The sequence below is a fragment of the Lycorma delicatula genome, chromosome 1, assembly GCF_047948215.1.
Source record: "Lycorma delicatula isolate Av1 chromosome 1, ASM4794821v1, whole genome shotgun sequence".
Taxonomy (NCBI): domain Eukaryota; kingdom Metazoa; phylum Arthropoda; class Insecta; order Hemiptera; family Fulgoridae; genus Lycorma; species Lycorma delicatula.
Window position 1 is genome coordinate 139,019,100 of NC_134455.1, and position 24,091 is coordinate 139,043,190.

At 32.3% G+C, this 24,091-nt stretch overlaps 1 protein-coding gene across 10 annotated transcripts in view; it reads left to right on the forward strand.

Moving 5' to 3' along the window:
* Positions 1-24,091, forward strand: part of polybromo (protein) — a 315,452-nt gene that overhangs the window by 80,340 nt on the left and 211,021 nt on the right. For all 10 annotated transcript variants that reach the window (XM_075362328.1, XM_075362291.1, XM_075362318.1 and 7 more), the window contains exons 8-9: positions 12,188-12,366; positions 15,935-16,047. In XM_075362328.1, the coding sequence (XP_075218443.1) occupies positions 12,188-12,366; positions 15,935-16,047 (292 nt within the window). The remainder of the gene's footprint in view (positions 1-12,187; positions 12,367-15,934; positions 16,048-24,091) is intronic.

Consider the following 24,091-nt stretch of genomic DNA (forward strand, 5'->3'; position numbering starts at 1 on the left):
GTAATAATCATCCATAAATAAGAAATAACCTTGGTTGGTTCTTCCTTTTATTAATTTACTGACGACCTTCGAGGTATGATCAATGCCTCCAACATCTGGATCACTGGTTCCTGCATAAACTAGCAGTTTTTGGATTATTCCATGGCAGTTAGCTAAAACATACAATGTAAAACCATATTTATGTCTTGTTTTGTACGTACTGTTTAAAAATTAAACAACCTTTCCAGAGAACCGTTGATTCTTCAAGGGAAAGGTTTTTTTGGTGATATAAATTTCAAGCATTTTTGAATTAAAAATTCAAAGGGAAAATTTTTTAAAGGCAGTTATTTTTATTTTGTTTTCATTAGTTGAAAAATGTAATGTTCTTAAAATAATTAAAAATCTACCTCTACTTATAAAATATATCTAAAAAGGTAATCAGTATGCCAATAGTCATTTAACCAGTTAATAAGTATGATGCCTATCAAGTATTTTCTTTTTTTTTGTCTTCAGTCGTTTGACTGATTTGATGCAGCTCTCCAAAATTACCTATCTAATACCATTCATATCATTTCGGTATACCCCCTACATAATACATCCGTAACAATCTGTTTTACACATTCTAAACGCTGCCTACCTGCACAATTTTTCCCCATCTATCTGTCCCTCCAATATCAAAGCGACTATTCCAGGATGCCTTAGCATGTGGCCTATAAGTCTGGTCTCTTCTTTTAATTATGTTTTTCCAAATGCTTCTTTCTTCATCAAATTGTCGCAACAACTCTTCATTTATCACTTTATTCACCTGTCTGATTTTTAATATTCTCCTATAGCACTGTATTTCAAAAGCTTCTAATATTTTCTTCTCAGGTATTTTGATTGTCCAAGTTTTACTTCCATATAAAGCTACAAATATACATATACTTTCAAAAATATTTTCCTGATGTTTAAATTAATTTTTGATGTAAGCAAATTATATTTCTGACTGAAAGCTTGTTTCACATGTGCTGTTTGGCATTTTACATCGCTTCTGCTTCGTTCATCTTTAGTAATTTTACTTCACAAATAACAAATATATTCTTCCACAGTCTTTTCTCATCCTATTTTTATATTCAGTGGTCCATCTACATTATTTCTACTACATTTTATTACTTTCGTTTTGTTCTTGTTTATTTTCATGCAGTAGTTCTTGTGTAGGACTTCATCCATGCCATTCATTGTTTCTTTTAAATCTTTTTTACTTTTGACTAAAAATTACTGTACCATCAGCAAATCATAGCATTTTTATCTTTTCATCTTGCACTGTTACTCCAGATCTAAACTGTTCTTTAACATTATTAACTGCTAGTTTTGTGTAAAGATTAAAAAGTAACAGGGATGGGGAACATCCTTGTCTGATTCCCTTTTAGGTAAATTTCATAAGAAAACTACCTATTGTAATGGGTACCACGATTCGATGGAAAATTTTGAGATATCTTCGCGTTTCACATCCCCCAGACCCCAAAACCACTGTCAGTTCAAAAGTTTATATATGTATGTATGTATATATTATATTATATTAAATTAATCCGATCAACCTAAGTTTTTTTTTTGTCTTCAGTCATTTGACTGATTTGATGCAGCTCTCCAAGATTCCCTATTTAATGCCAGTCGTTTCATTTCGATATACCTCCTACATCATACATCCCTAACAATTTGCTTTATAAATAACAAACGTTGCCTACCTGCGCAATTTTTCCCTTCTACCTGCCCCTCCAATATGGGAGTGACTATTCCAGGATGCCTTAATATGGACCTATAATTCTGTCTCTTCTGTTAACTATATTTTTCCAAATGCTTCTTTCTTCATCAATTTGCCGTAACACCTCTTCATTTGTCACTTTATTTAAGTACAGTTTTCACCCTAAGTACAGAATAATAAAATAAAATAGGATGATACCTACCGTAATCCATAATTCAAGCAAGAATGCTATCACGAGTCCCTCACATCATCAGTTGCTCTGTATAATTTTTCAACTCATTTGTACCAAATTACACATTAAAATGGAAATTAAAAATCCTATACTATACATAATATTTAAAATTATTAAAAGATCCTTTACCAAATTAAAAACTAAATAGAAATTAAAACTAAAAAAATTTTAAATTCAAACATTTTTTAAATTTAAATTAAAATTAAATATTGCATATATATAAAAATAATATGAAGTCATATAATAAAGTTAAATTAAAAGTCAAAATTAAAATCAATAATAAAAATAAATTAGTAATCCATGTGTTCTAGCTAGCCAAAGTTATGTGACTGCAAAGTTGAAGTATTATGAATTATTAATGTCTAAAGAAGTGCTGCCATCTACAGCAGCTTTTATGATTGTGTCATCCTCATACTCTGTATGTAGGTTGATCAAATTAAATTTACTTTTATATTTATATATATAAAATCTTTCTAAAATGTCAGAAACCCTATTATTTGTATTAATATTGTATTTCTTAATTTTTAATATTTCTAAATTTTTATGAATATCGAATATTGAATGTGCATTATTAGTAAGATGATCAGAAACATTAGAGAAACCGAATTTTCTACTTTTATAATGTCTAGTGTTCATCTAATCTAGTTTTAAAGGATCTAGTGATTTTACCTGTATAAATATGTTCACAGTCATTGCACTTTATTTTATAAATACTACACAAATTATGTAAACCATACGAAGCAGTACGTGTATTATTTTTTAAATGTTTTATTAAATGGTTATTTGTCTGGTATGCAGGTTTAAATAAATTTTTATCATAAACCCTTGTTATGTTTTCAACAATATTATCAGTATATACATATTTTAAATATACATTATCAATTTTTTGTTTGTTATTTATTGGTATTAAATATGTATTGTTAATTTTTGACATTTGTCTTTGTATATATTATCTACTAAAGATTAATTATAACCATTATATTTAGCAATTTGTTTTATAGTATCTATTTTTTTATTTAATTTATAATTTCCAGTATACTTTGTGTAATTGATTGCTCTTATAACCATGTTCGTATATGTGTTATATTTGTGTGATCACGGATGATTTGAATATCTATGTATGGTGGTTTTGTTGGTTATGGATTTCCTATGTACTGAAGTTACAAATTGATTATTTTTATTCGTATTATTTATTTGTATTTCAATACCAACATCTAAGTAATTTATTTTCCTATTTTTATCAATTTCAAAAGTAAAAAAAAAAAATATATATATATATAAATATATATTTTTATATTATAAAAATATTATATTATTATATATATATATATATATATATATATAAATTTTTATTTAGCATGACCCGTTGGTATATATAATATAAAAATATATAAATTATAATTTTGTTTACCAACCAGTGTAATTAATTATGTTCTAGCACTTTCAGAAGTTATTTTTTTTCCATCTTAAGCAACAGCTGTATGAACGACCATATGTACAAATATATGACTTTTTTATAACTTGATGATCGATTGTTATATTATTTTATTTTAATTTTAATCTATATCAAATTAATATGTGAAGTGAATACTTGTATACAAGTTTATTATATGTTCCTGAAAATGGAAAAATAACTTCTGAAAGCGCTATAACATAATAATTAATTACATTGGTTGTTAAGCCAAATTATAATTTATATATTTTTTTATATATATATATTTCACTTTCTTGTAGACACGATAACTGCTGTAATTTTGTGCCAACCACTTTCAAATTTATACATAAAGTTTTAACGACCCAAAATCTTGTTCGAGTTCGTTAATGGGCAAATTCGAACCATGGGGGTGGAAATAGGGAGGGGGGCTTTTTTGATAAAAAAAAGTATATCTTTCTTATAAGTAAAATATTGAATTCGTTTAAAGTTCCTACTATTCTTTGAATAAAAGCCTAAAACTCATCTAAGTAAAGTTTTTTGATATCACGAACCTTTGGCCCAGGGGTGGAAAAAATTGGGTTTCAAAGACAAAAAACATACCTCCCTTAATAGGGACAGTATCGAATCTGTTTAAGTGGTCGTTAGTGTTCTAAACATTACCTAAAACTTTTGTCTGAAACAATTTTTATTATGACCAACCCTTACAACAAGGAATGACCAAAATGTTGCTGAAATTGTAAGAAGATGGGGCTTGTCTTATTCTTTTTTTTTTTTGTCTTCAGTCATTTGACTGGTTTGATGCAGCTCTCCAAGATTCCCTGTCTAGTGCTAGTCGTTTCATTTCAGTATACCCTCTACATCCTACATCCCTAACAATTTGTTTTACATATTCCAAACGTGGCCTGCCTACACAATTTTTCCCTTCTACCTGTCCTTCCAATATTAAAGCGACTATTCCAGGATGCCTTAGTATGTGGCCTATAAGTCTGTCTCTTCTTTTAACTATTCCAAATGCTTCTTTCTTCATCTATTTGCCGCAATACCTCTTCATTTGTCACCATATCTTATTCTAAACATGTGAAACTTTTTTCACATGTTGCCATATTGAGTAAATTTGAAGTTTTTCTTAACTTTAATGTGGGAACTTTTTTATCCCCTACTCAGTCAGCACCGGTGAAATCTACCTTCGGCATACCAAAAGGGATTTTTTTTTATTATTGCTTCTTTCTTATGCTCTTCAATTATTACTGTTGCAGTTTAGTTCCTTAAATGTTAGCAATTGTTCTTTTATCTCTATACTTGAACCATAAATCTTTTAAAAAGCTGAAAATTTTATTCCAGTCTATGTTATCAAATGCCTTTTCTAAGTTTATAAAGGCTGTGTATGTTGGTGTGTTTTTCTTTAATCTTCTACTATTATCTGAGAGCTAAAATTGCTTCCTTGTCCGTATACCTTTCCTGAAATCAAATTGGTCTTCTGCTAACATTTCTTCTCTTCTCTTAATTCTTCTGTTCAGAATTGAGGTTAAAATTTTTAATGCAGAGTAGTTAAGCTAATTGTTCTGTACCCTACATACATTTAACTGCCCTGCATTCTTTGCTATCATGACAATAACACTCATTTTGAAGTCTGATGGAACTTCCCTTTTTTTTTATTACATCTCAGTTTGTATAGTCTATCTATCGCTTTCTCATCTGCACTGCGCAGTTATTTTGCAGGTATATCCCGTTTATCCCAGGAGCCTTTCTCCAATTCACTTCCCTTAATGCTCTATTAAATTCAGATCTCAATATTGTATCTCCTTTTTCATCTTCTTCAACTTCCTCTTTTTCCTTTATAACACCATTTTCTCGATGTGACACTTCAATGTATACCACCCACCTATCAGCCTTTTATTTCATATTATAAATTGGTGTACCATCTTTATTTAAAACATTATTAGATTTTAACTAATATACACATATTCTCCCTAACTTTCCTATATGTTCTGTCTCCTTTTTGATATGATCTTTTTTTTCCTTTTCTGAAGATTTTTCTTTAATCCAATCTTCATTTTCTAACCCACCAAGTTAGTCTAGTGGTGAACACATCTTCGCAAATCAGCTGTTTTCAAAGTTGAGAGTTCCAATGTTCAAATCCTAGTAAAGGTTACTTTTATATGAATTTGAATACTAGATTGTGGATACTGGTATTCTTTGATGGTTGGGTTTCATTAACCACGCATACGCATCTCAGAAATGGTCAACTTGAGACTGTATAAGACTACACTTCACTTAAACTCATGCATATCATGCTCATTCATCCTCTGAAGTAATACCTGACGGTGATTCCTGGAGGCTAAACAGGACAAAAGTTTTTTTTTTTTGCTAATTTGCACATCCTCTTTTTGGTATTTCTTCATTGTTGATAGGTCCTTTGTACCTTCTTTATCACTAGCATTCTTATACAGAGTGTCCCATATAAAACGCTACCCATCAATCGCTCATCCATGAAATTTCAAAAGTCAAGCTTACTCCCCTACTCGTTACTGAAATGGACTCGTCCAACATCTGTACATCACGGCGACGCAGTAGAACACTACCGATAGTAACAACAATGCAATCATAACGTTCAGTGCATTGCTAGAGACAAGATGGTGTTTTCGCTAGATGAACATGTTTTCATTGTTGAGTCGTACTTCAGTACAAAATCAGTGGTTGCAGTGCAAGATTTGTTTCGCCATAAGTACCCAGATAAACCAGCTCCTAACAAAACATCAGTATTAAGGTTAGTTGCAAAATTTAGAGATACTGGTTCTGTTAATAACAAGGAACACAAAAGATCTGCGTCAGTGTTGAATACAGATACAGTCACTGAAATCAAAGACCGATTACTCGCCTCACCAAATGAATCGATCAGACGTTTGTCTGCTGAAATTAATTTGTCTAAATCAACTGTTCATCGGGTGACCAAACAATTACAATTACAACCTTATTGCATTCAAACGGTTCATCAACTTCTTGAGCCCGACAAAGAAAAACGGCTACAATATTGTCAATGGTTCCGTCGATTTCTGTGTGAGGGAATTAATGTTATGGATTCGTTATTTTTCACAGATGAAGCATGGTTTCATTTGGATGGCTTCGTAAACAGCCAAAACAGTAGAATTTGGAGTGCTGAAAATCCCCACGTTTATCACGAAAAACAATTATACCCGTGTGGTGTGCGATATCGCGGAAGAAAATAATTGGTCGTATTTTTTTAGAGTACACCACTAATGCAGAACTATATCAGGATATTTTATTTCAGTTCATTGTGCACCCTTGGAAGAGGAAGACAGACACTGCTGGCTACAACATGACGGTGCGACATCGCACTACGCAGGTTCAACTTCTGATTTCGTTGAGGAATTCTTTGGTAATCGTGTTATCGGTAGAGGCTTGTGGTCACCAAGATCTCCAGATTTGACTGCGGCGGATTTTTTTCTATGGGGTTACCACAAAGAAAAAGCCTACAGTAACAAACCACAAACATTTGAACAATTGAAAGTCAATATTGAACAAGCTGTAATAAATATCCAGCCACAAACTTTGAAAAAAGTTGCAAGAAACGCTGTAAAAAGAATTGAAGCTTGTATTCAAGAAGATGGCGCCCACTTCCAACATTTACTCTAAATGTAAGGTAATGGATGGTAATAATAAAAATTACATTTAACTTTATACATGCCTTTTTATTATTTCAATACCTACCAATATAAGGTTGGGTTGCGTTTTATATGGGACACCCTGTACTTTCTATGTTCATCCATCAGCTGTTATATATCCTCTAATGTCCAAGGTTTTCTACCAGTTCTCTTTGTTCTGCCTAAGTTCACTTCTGCTAATTTGAGAATTTCCTTTTTAACACTTTCCCATTCTTCTTCTATATTCTACCTTTTTTTTTTACTCAGACCTCTTGCAATGTCCTCCTCAACAATCTTCTTTACCTCCTCTTCCTCAAGCTTCTGTAAATTCCACTGATTCTTGAAACCGTTCATTGGTACCTTTTTTGAGGTTTTTAACCCGAATTTACATTTCATTATCACTAAATACAGTTGCTATCAATGCCTGCTCCTGGATATGCTTTGCAGTCAACGAGTTGTTTTCTAAATCTTATCCATATGATACCTTCAGTATCAGTCGGCTTTTTCCATGTGTTAATGCTTCTGTTATGATTTTTAAACTGGCTGTTTGCAATTATAAAATTATACTTCATGCAAAACTCAATCAATCGGTCTCCTCTCATTTCTTTTTTCCAGTCTGTATTCACCCACAGTATTTCCTTCCTTGGATTTTTTGATGCTTGGATTCCAGTCTCAAATTATTATTAAATTTTCATCTTATTTTATGTTTAATTTTTTCTCAATTTCTTCTTATACACACTATCTCATTATAAACATGGGCACTTGTAGGCATATAGACGTTAACAATCGTTGTCAGCTTAGATTTTGAATTTATCCTGAGGATATTACGTAAGAAAAAAAAAATGTAAAAAAAAATATATATAAAATTCCTATTATGGTATAAAATATAAATACTTATCTTATACAAAATGCCAAAAAACTTTTTTATTTCCTATAATGTTATACATTTCCACCGTGTTATTCTATTATGATCACTGGTACATTTGCCTGGTAGTTCTACAGTGTATTTATTGCTTTCATTAATAATAAAAAGTTAAAACGCCTCTGTTAAGAAAAGAGACAGAAAATATAATGATGTCACATCAGGTAATTCTGTTTTTAGGCCAGGATTACCTGTAAACGGAATCTTTTGTTTATGTTTGTTTTCACACCTTCCTGAACAATGAGGTTCAACATCAGATTGAGCTAGTCGAATAGGACTGGAACGTGCCCAGGGTATATGGGAAATTGGCCAATTTACCTGAACTGGCTACAACTCCATGTATGTAGGTGATGAATCAGATGGGACAACATCAAAGAAGCCAATATCTTCATATTCAGATCTGGCAAGTATTACTGGTTGCACCTCTCTTTTTCACCCTCTTCTTTCAATGAGACTGAAGAAAATGTGATGTCAAGATTGTCTTAGGAATCCCACTGATCTAATATACACGCCAGTTCTTCCTCAGATTCAATTTTTTCGAGTTTTTTCTTGTGCAAGCTTCTGGTTCTAGAAGTAGAAGGTTGTGATTCCATTCTGAAACAAATAAAAACAAAAAAACTAAAGTAAAAAATTGCAGTTATTAAACTTATATTAACTTTAATTTAATTAAATTAAATTTTCTAATTTTAAAAGTTCTCTGATGTAAAAAAAATAATTAATCGATTAGAATATAATTATACATTAATCCAATATAAAATGACATTTTAATTAAAATAAAGATAAAAAATGAAGGCATATTGTATTATACTTCACAGAATTTTCTATGAGATAAAATGAAAAGTTATAGAATTATGAATTAGGGACTAAAAAAATCACATCAAAAACAAATTTTACATAAAAGAATAACAGAATTTATCAAGTAATTTTATAAGTAAACTAGGGTTTTTTTTATACTTTACTATGATACAATCCAGTACTAAAAAAGTAATTTTTTTAGTTTTGTTTATTTTTAAAGAATTTTAAGGAAGGAAAAATATTTTCTAAATATTTTTTGCTACTACAAAGTTAGTATTATGCATTTTTAAAATAAATTAATAAAAATATAATGAAAAGAATTAAAACAAAATTTCCACTAGCCTGCGTTTCTGCTAAAAAATCTCCAAGAAGTTGCAAAAAAACAATCAATGTTGAACAAAGCTGTACAAATATAACACAACAAAAAAGTAATAAAGCACTATACAACCAAAACAAAGAATCCTTTCTCCGTGCTGGTACACTATAACATAATCCTTACCGGTTGCTGAAAAAGAGTGGGAGAAGATAGAAGAATGCCTTACCCTTGACACATAGGTGGTGTTAGGTGCACAAAGCAATTCCCTCTCTAAGACGTCACTGTGGCGTCGTACCACCTACTACCCTAATTTCAGCTTGTTTTATATCCCTTCCTGGTAGTATAATTAATTTATAAATAAATAATAAAGTGTTATTGAAAGAAAATAGTTTTAGTCACAGGTTCATTGATTTGGGTTCTGGTTCTTTGGGTTCTAGAAGGGAGTTTAGTAATGGTGAGAATTTCCATAATTGTCATGGATTTAACAAGTGAATAAAATGATGTAATATTTGCATTTTTTTTAAAATTTATTGTATCTTCATAGCTTCGTAAAATATAATGTATCATATGGAGACTTTATTAGCTAGTCTCTTCAATTAACAAAATTTTAAATGTTGCAGTGTTCAGTGCATTGTTTTGAAGGTAAATATCTTCCTATTATGAATTATATTATCCCTATATGAAATTATATTTTAGCAGTAAAATTACCAAAAGATAACAACTACTTATGTATTTTCTTAACTGAAGAGGCTAATAATTGATTGAGTTGATGAATAATGAATTGTGTTATAACTTAAGATGTTGAAAATTGTTTATAGTGATGAAACAAATTAATAAATTGAAATCGATATGTTTCTTCTTGTGTATATTGATATTCCCATTTAAAAACTCATGCTCTACTTGGCAGTAAAATATTTCATGAAATTTCAATAAATTCGGTAAACATCTTGCTATTAGAAGAAAATATTCTATTTTGGAATGGAAAGATTGAACTCATCAACATTTGAAAAATATACTACTAATTTGAGAAAAGCAATCCATAGTTATATATATTACTACCTTAATTATATATATATGTATATTACGATTTAAGAGCTCCACTCCCTGGTTAAAAAATCTATTGAATCCAATTAAATCTTACTGAATTCTCATTGAATTGGACAGTGTTCTAGCTAAATCCTAATCTGTGATTTTTCAGTAACATTTGGCTGGATCAAAGTTTTTTCAATGGGCAACTGATTAAATCCAACCAAATATTATTCAAATTAAAGATCTAGCGAGATCCCATTGAAATGAAATCTGTTGGATTCAATGGATTTTTTAAGCAGAACTGAAAATTTCAAATTTGTATCTTAATAATTAAGTAAGTATTTATGCTGGTAATATATATATATACATATAAGGTGTGGAGAAAAGTAATGAGACTGACTTTTTACATACCAAAATTTTTTCAAACAACAATATTATCCCCTTCAAAGTAGTTCCCTTGGGCAGCTATATACTGGCAGAGTCGTTGTTCCCCCTCCTTGTAGCAGTGCTTGAAGGCTTCAACTGGTAGGACATTTAACTGGTCGGTTGTGGTCTTTTGAATGCTCTACAGATTTCCAAAATGACGTCCTTTTAAGATGTTTCAATTTCGGGAAAAGGAAAAAGTCACAAGGAATCAAATCAGGGGAATAGGGCGGTTGAGGAACCGTAGGAATGCGTTTTGAGGTCAAATATTCCGTGACGGAAATGGCCGTGTGACATGGGGCATTGTCATGAAATTGTCACAAACCTTTCGCATGTCCAGATCGTCTGTCAAAATTTGATGTACGGTGAAAGTGTTTAAAGTTAACTGCTGACTCATTGTCCTTATTGTTAAACGACAGTCTGATCTCACAAGAACCCTCACACGCTCAATGTTTTCATCAGATTTTGAAGTTGAAGGTCTTCCTGACCAAGGTTGATCTTCAGTGTGTTCTTGGGCTTCCAAAAATGATTTTTGCTTGCAGAAAACTTTTGCTCTTGATAAGCAGTGTTCCCCATAGGCCTGTTTCAACTTTTCAAAGGTTACACTCGCGGATTCCCCAAGTTTAACACAAAACTTGATCGCACAGCGTCGCTCTAAATTACGATGTTCCATTTTCATAACAACAAAAACACAACTTCACTGATGGCGCTGTCAAAAATAATGTGTTGGCTGAACGGAGTTGAAACTTGTACTGATCATGTGGAAGGGATGAAAAAACCTGTCTAACACTGACCGGTAGACACAGTGTTGCCAGATCGCTTGCAGTGTTACCAATTTCATTACTTTTCTCACAGATCTCGTATTTGATGGTTGTGCAAGTACTTGAAGTTTTCAAGTAATTTTTGAGTCGAATCGCTAATTTTAGAATAAAGTAGTGACAAGCACTTAAAACATTTTACTGAAAAATATTTTAGTATTCTCCATCCCCAGTTATTTTTATGATTAAGATTTAAATACATCTATTGTAAAATATATTTTCTTATTACATTGAAATTAATTTTGTATTGATATTGGTCAATATCACCGGTTTTTGAATTTCCAATATGAAAAATCGTAATTGATTAGCTTTCTTCAGAAGCCTGCTATGTTCCATATGAATATCATTGCATATAACAGTTTTTTAAAAAAAATAAACAATTTAATTATGAGCTATTTTGGATGTTGTTTGGAAAAGTATCATTAGATTTCATCTTTATTGTGATTATTATAGAGTCAGGGAAAATTCTGAAAATAGTTGGTGAAAATCAAGGAAAATCACTTTTAAAATTTTGGGGGGAACTGAATTATCAACGCAATAGGATTTTTAAGGATAAACTAAGAAAAGCAGGTACATTTATGAGTTAAGGTAGCCCTGTACTCTTTCATTGTGACAATTCCATCCTAGAAATGGTAAGATATGAAATAAAACAAAATCCCAGTGGGTAAATTTAAATTTAAGAAATCAATTCCCAAAGATCAGCAAATTAAACACTGTTAGATTCAGTTTTCTCATATGATGTATTATAAGGCTATTTAGAATTTGTTTCTTTTTAATGTAATAATATTCAGTTTATACGTTTGTATGACCTGTTTTTGTTCTTCATACTGTTTAGAAATAAAAGGTTGAGGGGTGGTCAGTCTTTATCAGCGATAACTGCTGCGTTGCCGGATGAAGATATAGTGACAGATGAAGATGAAGAAGATGAGATAAATGAAATGGAATCATCAGAAGAACCAGATAATCCTCGTTGGCAGCTATTCCAGACAGTTAAAAATGCAACCAGCCCTCAAGGTATGAATAATTTTTAACAATTTTATTGTAGTTGTAGCTTTCTTTCTCACTGGTATCTACACTTTGTAATATATCTCCAGGGACTGTAAACTCTTATTTCATAAAATATTTTGTTTCAGATTATTCTACAAATAGTATTAGAATTGTAATGTTACAAAAAATGTAACATTATGAAACAAAATAATGAAGAAAGTTCATGTAAATGTAATCTGGAAATGAACTATTTTCAAGTTACAGTTAGCTAAAATATTTGCCATATTTATGCTATAAACTCCGTGGACAAATTACACAAGCCTGCAAAATTTGGGTTGTGGAATGTTTTTTTACTTTTTATAATTGATTCATATGTATTATTTAGTGTTGAATCCGGAAATAACCTTCATTTTTTTTTTAACATCAGGATTTTTTTTTCATAATGTCAGGATTTTTAAATTAATGTAATACATTCATTTTTTTGGGCTTATACTATGTATTCTTATAGCTTAACAGTTGAGTCGGCGGGAGGGGTTTGGGTTGAAGATGATGAGATGGTGGGAGAGGTTGGGTTTCCATTGCTTAGTGAATGCGTGGAGTCGGCAACTTGGCCAACAGGTTGTGACAATACTTAACAAGATGTAACATGTTAATTTGCAGCTATCCGTGCCACTCATGCACCATTCAACTACTACCAGTATTGTTTTAACCATCAGTATGTGTAAATCTACTTTTTTATCCTCCGTGATCAAATGCATTTTTATTCATGGAAAATATATTTTCTGGGCATAAAGTAAACTTTCCCTTTTCAAAATGGATTCAAGAGGCTGCAAAAATTCTGCAGATTCTTTTTGTTACATTTATGGTGAGTTAACTGTGGGAAGGCAAAAAAGAAATATAACAAGTTTTGTTTGACAAATGTACCTCACGTATTTTGGAGTGAAAATAGGAGATCAAGACAATCTTGGGCACCCCACTACATTTGTTACACATGTTGAAGGACTTAGGTGGTGGTCAAAGAGTGAACAGGAAGCGTGTTCAGATTTGGAGTTCCAGTAGTGTAGTGAGAGCAATGAAATCGCATCAATGATTGTTACTTTTTTTTGACTGCTGTTCACAGTTTCAATTTAAAGAATAAAAAAAGAATCGAATGGTTTCACATGGTCCAGACGTACCAGTGCCAATTCTACAAGAAAATTTACCTGAAATAGGCAGTTCCACAAGTGATTAAAATAAGATAACATCAAGGAGTATAAACCTGGATATAGCTGTGCACTAGAGCTTTATTCACAGTCTGAGCTAAACAAGTTGGTTCAAGACTCATCTGACCAAAGAAAATTCAGAATTTCGTAGTTCGAGGCTTAAAGAGAAGAATCTGCTAGCAGCTGGCACCTCATTTTCCTGGTTTAGGTACAGAGAAAAGGATTTTTTTCCATATTTTTTGGAAGAATTAGTCTTCTGCACTAATGTATGTGTAATTTTGACTCTTAATATTCCGTATGAAAGTACCAATCAGAGACTCATAGATTCGTTCAAAAGAACCCTCGTTCAAAAGAACGATGAGTTGTCCATCTTCACGGTAGGAATACTTATCTGTCAATACCCATCGAACATTCTGTCCATTTAAAAGAGGGTTACGATAATTTTGAATTCATTCTCTATAAAATTAAATACAACAATCATTAGTTGATTATGTGTGGCGTTCCTGAAATTATATTGATGTCGCTAGGGCAGCAAGGAGGATACACTAAGTTTCCTTCTTTTTTGTGTGAATGGGATAGCAGAGACAGAGAAAAATCATTGGATAAGGAAAGGCTGGCCAAAAAGAGCTTCATTAGAACCTGGAACCAAAAATTTGCTCCAAAAAGCTCTTATAGATTCGAATAATGTTCTCTTTCCACCTCTGGATATCAAGTTAGGCTTGATGAAGCAATTTGTCAAAGCCTTACCAAAAGAAGTTATATGTTTTAAATACATCTGCAACAGATTTCCAGTCTTATCAACCACCAAACTAAAACAGGGTGTCTTTACCGATCCTGATGTTAGAAAATTTCTCAAAGTTGGTAATTTTTAGAAGCAAATGTAAGTTGAGAAAATGAATTCTTTAAAGACATAGTAGTCAAGTTTCTGGGCAATAAGAAGTACCCAAACTTCAAATCAATCATTGAGAACATGCTGTAGAATTACAAAAATTTAGACTGCTCACGAGCTTGAAGGTTCACTTTCTAAATTCACACCTGACTATTTTCCTGAAAATCTGGGTGCTGTTAGCGAACAGACAGGTGAGAGATTTCATCAGGACATGAAAGAAATGGAAAGGAGGTGTCAAGGAAAATGGACTACTTCAATGATGGTGGACTACTGCTAGATGTTACACCGAGATGAATCCTACAGAGAACATATAAGGAAAAGTGCAAAGCAGATTACAAGCTGTCCGAAGAAACTTCGACACATGGAGTAATATTGTAAGTGTTTTACATACTTTGTCATTAAGGGTGGGTGAAGAGTAGGAGTGGTTTCCAAAGGCATGACATACCTCATAAAAATTAATTATGTAAATGAAAATAAATTAATTAAAAATGCATTGTAATAGAAATTAGGCTTATTTTTATTAGAAATTTAAATGTAGGCTTAAATTTATTAGAAATTAAGGGATCCATGACCATTCCCTCGCCCACCTCTTCAAACCACTCAACTGTTTACCTATAAGAATGTATAGTATAAGCCAAAAAAGTGAATATATTATATTAATTTATTATATAAAAAAAAATAAGTTTTTTATCTATTTTATTGTATCACATTTTCGCAATTTTTCAACTTTTTACAAATCTTGAAATTTGTGATTTGCGAAAAATCCTGATGTGATGGGAAAAAATGAAGGTTATTTTCATATTCAGCGCAAAAAATACATACGAATAAATTATAAAAAAACAATAACTATCACAGGCTTGTGTTATTAACCAAAATTAATGGTTTTACGTGCATTTTAGGTGAAATATTGAAAAAAAATTGCGTTCTGGAACTATATCTTGCAATTTACAAGAAAATTGTTATAAAATCAAATAAATGGATTTTAAAAGCATGCTTTTTTGTATTAGAATTCAAAACCACTAATCTGATTTTGTAATTTGTGTCTTTGGTATAGCAATATTTGACATTAAATATATGTTATTAAGCAATATTAATCAACGGTGATGAAAAAAATGTTCCACCTAAATTATATGGAATAATCTTAGAATTAAAAAGAATCATCTAAACCAATTTTTTGGTGAAGAAAAAACTTAAGCATAAATTTTATCTGTCTAAAATTGGAATATCTGGCTGATTTTCCTGTCCTCTACAAAGTTCAATTTATCCACACATAAATTGGATGTTTAAAGTAACAGTGAATTTTTTTCACTGTGAATTTATTGAAATTGATTTCTATGGTAGTATTTATTATTTAATGATATATTTATTTAAGTTACTTTTTTCTCTGTTAGTGTTAAGTACTAAAACCATTTAGTTTTAGTTTGCTTTTGATTAAATATTTTTTAATTTATTAAATCATGACCTTATTTTAGGAATTAAATTTCAAAGTAATTTCTTTTTACAGGTGCACTGTTGAGTGAACCGTTTTGGAAACTTCCCTCCAAAAGATATTATCCTGATTATTATAAAGAAATAAGAAATGCTATTTCTTTAATGCAGATCGGTAAAAAATTAAAGGTTTGTATCTGTTAATGTATTTATTTTACTTGTTTTAATTTTTAATGTTACTGATAACATATATTGTTGTATTTTGTGTTTAGTTCAATGCGACCAAGTTGAAAAACAAACATTTGAGAAAATGCACAAGAAAATACCGTTGTCAAATACAGAGTTATCTGAAGTAGGAAATAAATACAGTGCATTTGGCAAATAATAAATCCAACTGTTGGGTAAAGTTAACAAAAAACACACAGCTTGTATTTGTCAAAAGAAATTGGACTTAATTGGAAATAAAACAAATGAACTTATGTTAAAATCATAATCTTAAAGCATAAAAAGAAATTATGAAATTAACATAACTTAATGATACTTAAAGTATCAGCTGAATCAACATATGAACAATGATGTTAAATGAAAAAATACATGAATATACATTTTGTAAATACACAATGTAACAAAGCCTGAAAACAAGAGAACATAAAACACCTTATTTTCAACTATATACTTAGAAAAACAAAACATCAATAAATATAGTCTGACTGGAAAACTATTACATTACTGACATATGCTGTAATATTGAAAAATTAGCAATGAACAGATGTCATTAACTTAGAAAAATAAATTACAATAATTTCAGTATAAAAAAGAGTTAATTACAATATAATCACATTAAAGTAAGTAATAATATAAATAGAGTTCATTTTGGTAAATAAGCATTCTTGAAAATATAAAATTACAAAGTCCTAAAACATAACTGCACATCAGGAGTAACTTGCTTTAGGTTAATTTACGAGAAGTATTATGAATACAGTTCATGAGTAGAAAAGGATTAATCTCGGCGATTAACAAGTTACAAGATTAAATTATAGAGTTAATTATGATGACAACAAATTGCAATAATAAAGCACGTAAAATAGGTTGTAGCTGAACAATGACACAACCTTATATAAGTCACCTGTCGTGACTGTACTTGAAGTGAGTAAATGGTTTTTTAAACTAAAATTGAAATTTAAACTTGAAAGGCATAAGGTATGATGAACTGAATGTTTCACAAATTTTAATGATAAAATAACTGTTTAACATAATAAATAATGAAAATTGAACTTGCCTGTAGCACACAAATATTAGCAAGAGACGAACTCGTGAATGAAGGTAAATGAATACATACAGTAATCCTGGGCGTAGCCTGCAGTGGTGTATCAAGAATGCAGGGGTGAGACATGGTTAAGAGGTTGAGCAGGACGTGGCGTCTCAAAAATGTAGCAACGAGTTTGGAGAGATTCTGCATCGATGAAAATGTAATCAGCAGCTCGAGAAGATTCGGCGTTGATAGAATTGGCAGTTTGTAGTGATTGAAACACTTTCCACAGAGATGTAATATAGAATTTGAAGAATAACTTAACGAAGAAACGAGGCAAAACAAAACATGTAGATCAATGAAATTACAAGACACTGCCGAGTAGAGCTAGTGAATATTTAGACAGAGAAATACCGCAACGTTTATGCGGGTATGAATGCGATGAAAATATTATCACAAAGTTTGAGAGAGAATGGCCATAGGAGATTGTACAGGATGAATATGAATGTTGGATCTACTCTGCCGAAAAAATGGTGTGAGTGAAAGGAGGGAGAAACCACACCTAGGCAGACCTAAGAGAGTGTGTGTTGGCAATAAGAGTAATGTCTTAGTGTTAGTATGAGAACGATTAGAGAAAACGTGTGGAATTCAAGAAATTAGACATTACAAAAATAATTTACAAGCAAGCAGACCACTAAAGAATTACGTAAGTGATAAAATAAATTTCTGAATACGCAAGTCGAAGAAATGACATAAGGGCAGACAAAGAGAAGTAGACTTCTAGGAACTATGACAATATTGAAATTGGTTGAGAATAAAAAACACTTAAGACTAATATATATATATATATATATATATATATATATATATTAAGACCAAACAGCAATAAATAATGCGAGATATGAAATACGTTGACACCAATATGATGATGCAATCAGCAAGTCAAACTGGAGACTGAGAGAAATTGGTATCGAAAACAAACCCAAACAACCTATTTTAAAATACACGTATGATAAGCCTTACAAAAAATGCGAAATAAATTACCAAGCCTGTAAACTACAAGACTCGACCATAATCTTGAATTCATTGGAATAAAACAACTTTACGTGTTGGCGTAAACACCAACCTAACCTATTTATTTTGAATGTTTAGAAATGTTCAATTGCCTTAGACTTAGAACAATAACTTCTCTATTTATTAATGTTAACAACTTCTTTTCCTGTACTTTATCTTTGATGAACTCTATAAATATATGTATGAGGTTTGTTCAAAAAATAACTGAACTTTTTTTTTAGTACTTATAGAGGTATTTTAAGCTGTAGAGTTGGCAATACTGAGTAGGGTAGGACCTGACAAACAATATCCTGTCGCCTGCATTTGTCTGTAACGATTAATTCTTTTGTAGTGTTCATTGAAGTGACAAATGAACACTTGCTTTTTTGCAACAAGTAACTTTTACAAGACTTTTTTGAAGTTTTGTGCTTAAATCCCTCCTCTATGAATCATGAGACCTTGCCGTTGGTGAGGGGGCTTGAGTACTCAGTGATACAGAGCAGCTGGACCGAAGGTGCAACCATATCGGAGAGGTATCTGTTGAGAGCCAGACTAAGGAATTATTCCTGAAAGAGGGCAGCAGCTCTTTCAGTAGTTGTTAGGGGTGTGAGTCAGGACGACTTAAACGGCCATATCAACATCACTCAGTCCTCTGAGTACTGCACAGCTGAAAGCAATGGAAAACTACAGCTGCTTTTTTTCCAAGAAAATGTGGCTCTCTGCATTTTCATATAGCAATGATGGAGGCGTTTCCTTGGTAAAATATTCCGGGGGTAAACTAGTCCCCCGTTCGGATCTCCGGGTGGGGACTACTAAGGAGGGGGTCACCAGAAAATTAAAAAATAACATTCTACGAGTCAAAGCGTGGAATGTTAGAAGTTTAAAAAAAGGTTGGTAGGCTGGAAAATTTAAGAAGAGAAATGGATATGATAAATGTGGATGTAGTAGGAATTAGTGAGGTTAGGTGGGAAGAGGAAGGCGACTTTTGGTTAGGTGATTTTAGAATAATAAACTCAGCTTCAAATAATGGGCAGGCAGGAGTAGGTTTCATAATGAACAAGAAGATGGGGAAGAGAGTAGAATATTTCAAAACGCATAGCAATAGAATCATTGTAATAAGGATAAAATCAAAACCTAAACCGACAACGATTGTTAACGTCTATATGCCTACAAGCGCCCATGATGATGATGAGGTAGAGTGTGTATACGAAGAGATTGATAAAGCAATTAAACACATAAAAGGAGATGAAAATTTTATAATAGTTGGAGATTGGAATGCAAGCATTGGAAAGGGGAAGGAAGGAAATATAGTAGGTGTATACGGGCTGGGCAAAAGGAATGAAAGAGGGGACAGACTTATAGAGTTTTGCACAAAGTATAGTTTAGTAATTGCCAACACCCAATTTAAAAATCATAATAGAAGAATATACACTTGGAAAAAGCCAGGCGATACTGCAAGGTATCAGATAGATTATATCATGGTTAAGCAAAGATTTGGGAATCAACTCGTTGATTGCAAACCTTTCCCTGGAGCAGACATTGATAGCGACCATAATTTGGTGATAATGAAATGTAAATTGGGATTTAAAAACCTGAAGAAAAGGTGACAGATGAATCGGTGGAATTTAGAGAAGCTTGAAGAAGAGGAGGTAAAGAAGATTTTTGAAGAGGACATCGCAAGAGGTCTGAGTAAAAAAGATAAGGTAGAAAATGTAGAAGAAGAATGGGAGAATGTTAAAAAGGAAACTATTAAATCAGCAGAAGCGAACTTAGGCGGAACAAAGAGAACTGGTAGAACACCTTGGGTTTCAGACGATATATTGCAGCTGATGGATGAACGTAGAAAATATAAGAATGCTAGTGATGAAGAAAGTAAAAGGAACTACCGACAATTAAGAAATGCTATAAACAGGAAGTGCAAATTAGCGAAAGAAGAGTGGATTAAAGAAAAGTGTTCAGAAGTGGAAGGAGAAATTATCATTGGTAAAATAGACAGAGCATACAGGAAAGTTAAGGAAACTTTCATGGTAAATAAATTAAAATCTGATAGTGTGTTAAACAAATATGGTACACCGATTTATAATATGAAAGGAGAGGTTGGTAGGTGGGTGGAATATATTGAAGAGTTATATGGAGGAAATGAATTAGAAAATGGTGTTATAGAGGAATTTGAGGAGGATGAAATGGGAGAAACAATACTGAGATCTGAATTTAAGAGAGCATTAAAAGATTTAAATGGCAGAATGGCACCTGGAATAGACGGAATACCTGTTGAATTACTGCGCAGTGCAGGTGAGGAAGCGATTGATAGATTATACAAACTGGTGAGTAATATTTATGAAAAAGGGAATTTCTGTCAGACTTCAAAAAAAGTGTTATAGTCATGATACCAAAGAAAGCAGGGGCAGATAAATGTGAAGAATACAGAACAATTAGTTTAACTAGTCATGCATCAAAAATCTTAACTAGAATTCTATACAGAAGAATTGAGAGGAGAGTGGAAGAAGTGTTAGGAGAAGACCAATTCGGTTTCAGGAAAAGTATAGGGACAAGGGAAGCAGATTAATTTTTAGGCCTCAGATTAATAGTAGAAGAAAGATTAAAGAAAAACAAACCAACATACTTGGCGTTTGTAGACCTAGAAAAGGCATTCGATAACGTAGACTGGAATAAAATGTTCAGCATTTTAAAAAAATTAGGGTTCAAATACAGAGCTAGAAGAATAATTGCTAACATGTACAGGTACCAAACAGCAACAGTAACAATTGAAGAACATAAGACATAAGAAAGAAGCCGTAATAAGAAAGGGAGTCCGACAAGGATGTTCCCTATCACCATTACTTTTTAATCTTTACATGGAATTAGCAGTTAATGATGTTAAAGAACAATTTAGATTCGGAGTAACAGTACAATGTGAAAAGATAAAGATGCTACGATTTGCTGATGATATAGTAATTCTAGCCGAGAGTAAAAAGGATTTAGAAGAAACAATGAATGGCATAGATGAAGTCCTACACAAGAATTATCGCATGAAAATAAACAAATACAAAACAAAAGTAATGAAATGTATTAGAAATAACAAAGATGGACCAATGAATGTGAAAATAGGAGGAGAAAAGATTATGGAGATGAAAGAATTTTGTTATTTGGGAAGTAGAATTACTAAAGATGGACGAAGCAAGAGCGTTATAAAATGCCGAATAGCACAAGCAAAATGAGCCTTCAGTCAGAAATATAATTTGTTAACATCAAAAATTAATTTAAATGTCAGGAAAAATTTTTTAAAGTATATGTTTGGAGTGTCGCTTTATATGGAAGTGAAGCTTGGACAATCGGAGTATCTGAGAAGGAAAGATTAGAAGCTTTTGAAATGTGGTGCTATAGGAGAATGTTAAAAATCAGATGGGTGGATAAAGTGACAAATGAAGAGATATTGCGGCAAATAGATGAAGAAAGAAGCATTTGGAAAAATATAGTTAAAAGAAGAGACAGACTTATAGGCGACATACTAAGGCATCCTGGAATTGTCGCTTTAATATTGGAAGGACAGGTAGAAGGAAAAAATTGTGTAGGCAGGCCACGTTTGGAATATGTAAAACAAATTGTTAGGGATGTAGGATGTAGGGGGTATACTGAACTGAAAAGACTAGCACTAGATAGGGAATCTTGGAGAGCTGCATCAAACCAGTCAAATGATTGAGGACAAAAAAAAAGTGCTTAAATCTTTGTTAAGCTCAACAAAATTTTAAATAGGCTTATGGTTATGGTTTGGACCCGAACAATGTTATGTGAATGGTCAGGAATTACTGAAGATCGTGCTTGTTTAGGAAGACTTTTGATGTCAACCTTTATGTTTCTGATTGCTTGAATGAATGATTCGGTGAGGTTAAATTGTTGTTTAACTCTTTGCGAGACACCAGAGAAGATTGGGATTTCAGTGGGTTCATGCCATAAAATTTTAACTGAAAAAATAGGAATACACATGTTACTGGTGGATTCGTTCCAGAACTTTTGATATAAGAACAAAAAGACAGTTCTGTACACAATCTCTCAGGAACATTTAAATCATGCAAATTGTGAAACCTTGTAGGCAATGAGATGTGGGTATAGGGGGCTGTGATATGAAAAAAAAGTCTCATTCATTGCAGTGAGTAAGAAGATTTTCAGACCAAAAAGGGGTTGCCTAAATCTTTCAAGCTAAAGGTAATGTTGACAGTTTTTTTTGACATTAAAGTCATTGTTCACTATTAGTTTCTACATGCAGGGCGGGTAGTCAGTCACCACTTCTATGTAGAAGTCATCTGATGTCTGTAAAAATGTGAGTAAGAAGAGAACTGAATTTTGGTGCGACTAGTGGATCTTTCACTGTAACAATGTGTCAGCTCGTACTTTGTGGCTAATTCACGAGTTGTATGCAAAACCTTTGCTCAGTATCATCATTTACGCTATTTAACCGCTGCTCTGATGACTAAAAATAATCAATATACATATAATAAAAGTGAAGCACCATTTTTTAATACCACTTGACTCATCGATGCAAATTGATTAACATTTGGCATATGTTAAGTATTAAACTTTTATCATTTATAAATTGAATTGTGTATTATATTTTTATTAAAAAAATTATTTAGAAGCATTATTCTGTTAATGAAGAACTTGAGATATATATACTCTTTGGTTCATTTTTTAAATAGGTCATCCTTGATACAGTGTAGAATTTTCCAGTATTAAAAATCATTCTTTAGCGGTGATTGTTATGTGTTTTAGTATTTAAGCAAACTTTCCAACTATGATGATGCTGTGGATTGAGGAGTTGTAATAAAAAAAATTAACTCTTCTTTTTCTAAGATAATTAAAACATTCAAATGTTTTCACCCTTATGTTAATTACAGGTAGTAAAAAAAGATATGCAAGATACGAGGATCATTCAGATATAAACCGAAATGTTGCTAAGTGGACTGAGGAAAAGCAACGAATGTGGTTAGCTGCTTTGGATAGTTAGTTAGATGTGTTTGGAAGGGAGCAACTGGTCAGCCAAGCCTGTAGGTTGTGTTCCCACATTAGTACCAAAATGTCAGAACTGGAGGTATCACTGTTCGTTGTACTATGATTTATAATCCTACTTATTGCCATCAAAGATGTCAAATCCTTTGAAATTATCTCTCAACACCAGGCACAGTTTGAAGATACTGCCCTGTCAAAAACTCAAGTGTTTGATTGGGCCAAAGAATTTTGGCTGTGATGCAGTGGAGAAAAAAGTTATGAACATCATCCGCTGACTAGTGTGTCAATGACGACAACATTCAGACTGTTCATGAACTTGTGGAAAGTGACTGCTGCATAAATGTCATTGAAATTGCATCAGAGGTGGGCATAAGTGTTGGGAGTAGGCATACAATGTTGTCAGACACTCTTGGATACAGCAAAGTGTTATCGAGGTGGGTTCCACGTCTTTTCACTGAGGCACAAAGAAATGTCTGGAAAGACATCTGTTGGCTGTTGCTGAATTTGTTTTAGGAAGTAGGAGAGGCATTTTTGGACTGTATTTTGATCTGCAACAAAAATGGGTCCACCACTATACCCTGGAAAGCAGGAGAACAAGTATAAAGTGGAGAAAAAGTGGGAGGGGCACTGATTAAAGCCAGGAAACACCTGTCAACTGGAAAAGTTCTGCAACTGTTTTGGGATTCAAAGGGACAGTAAATGCAGTGTACTTCTGCCAGTTGTTGGATGATGTCAGGGCTGCTTATCACAACAAACAATTCGCAATGTCCTCCTTCTCCATGACAACATGTGGCTGCATACAACAGTTCAGACTCACGATAAATTCATTAAAATTATTGGACAGCTCTTGAACACTCACTGTAAGTTCAGACTTGTCACGTGAGATTTCCACATGTTTGATTTGCTAAAAGAAGCTTTAGGAAGGGA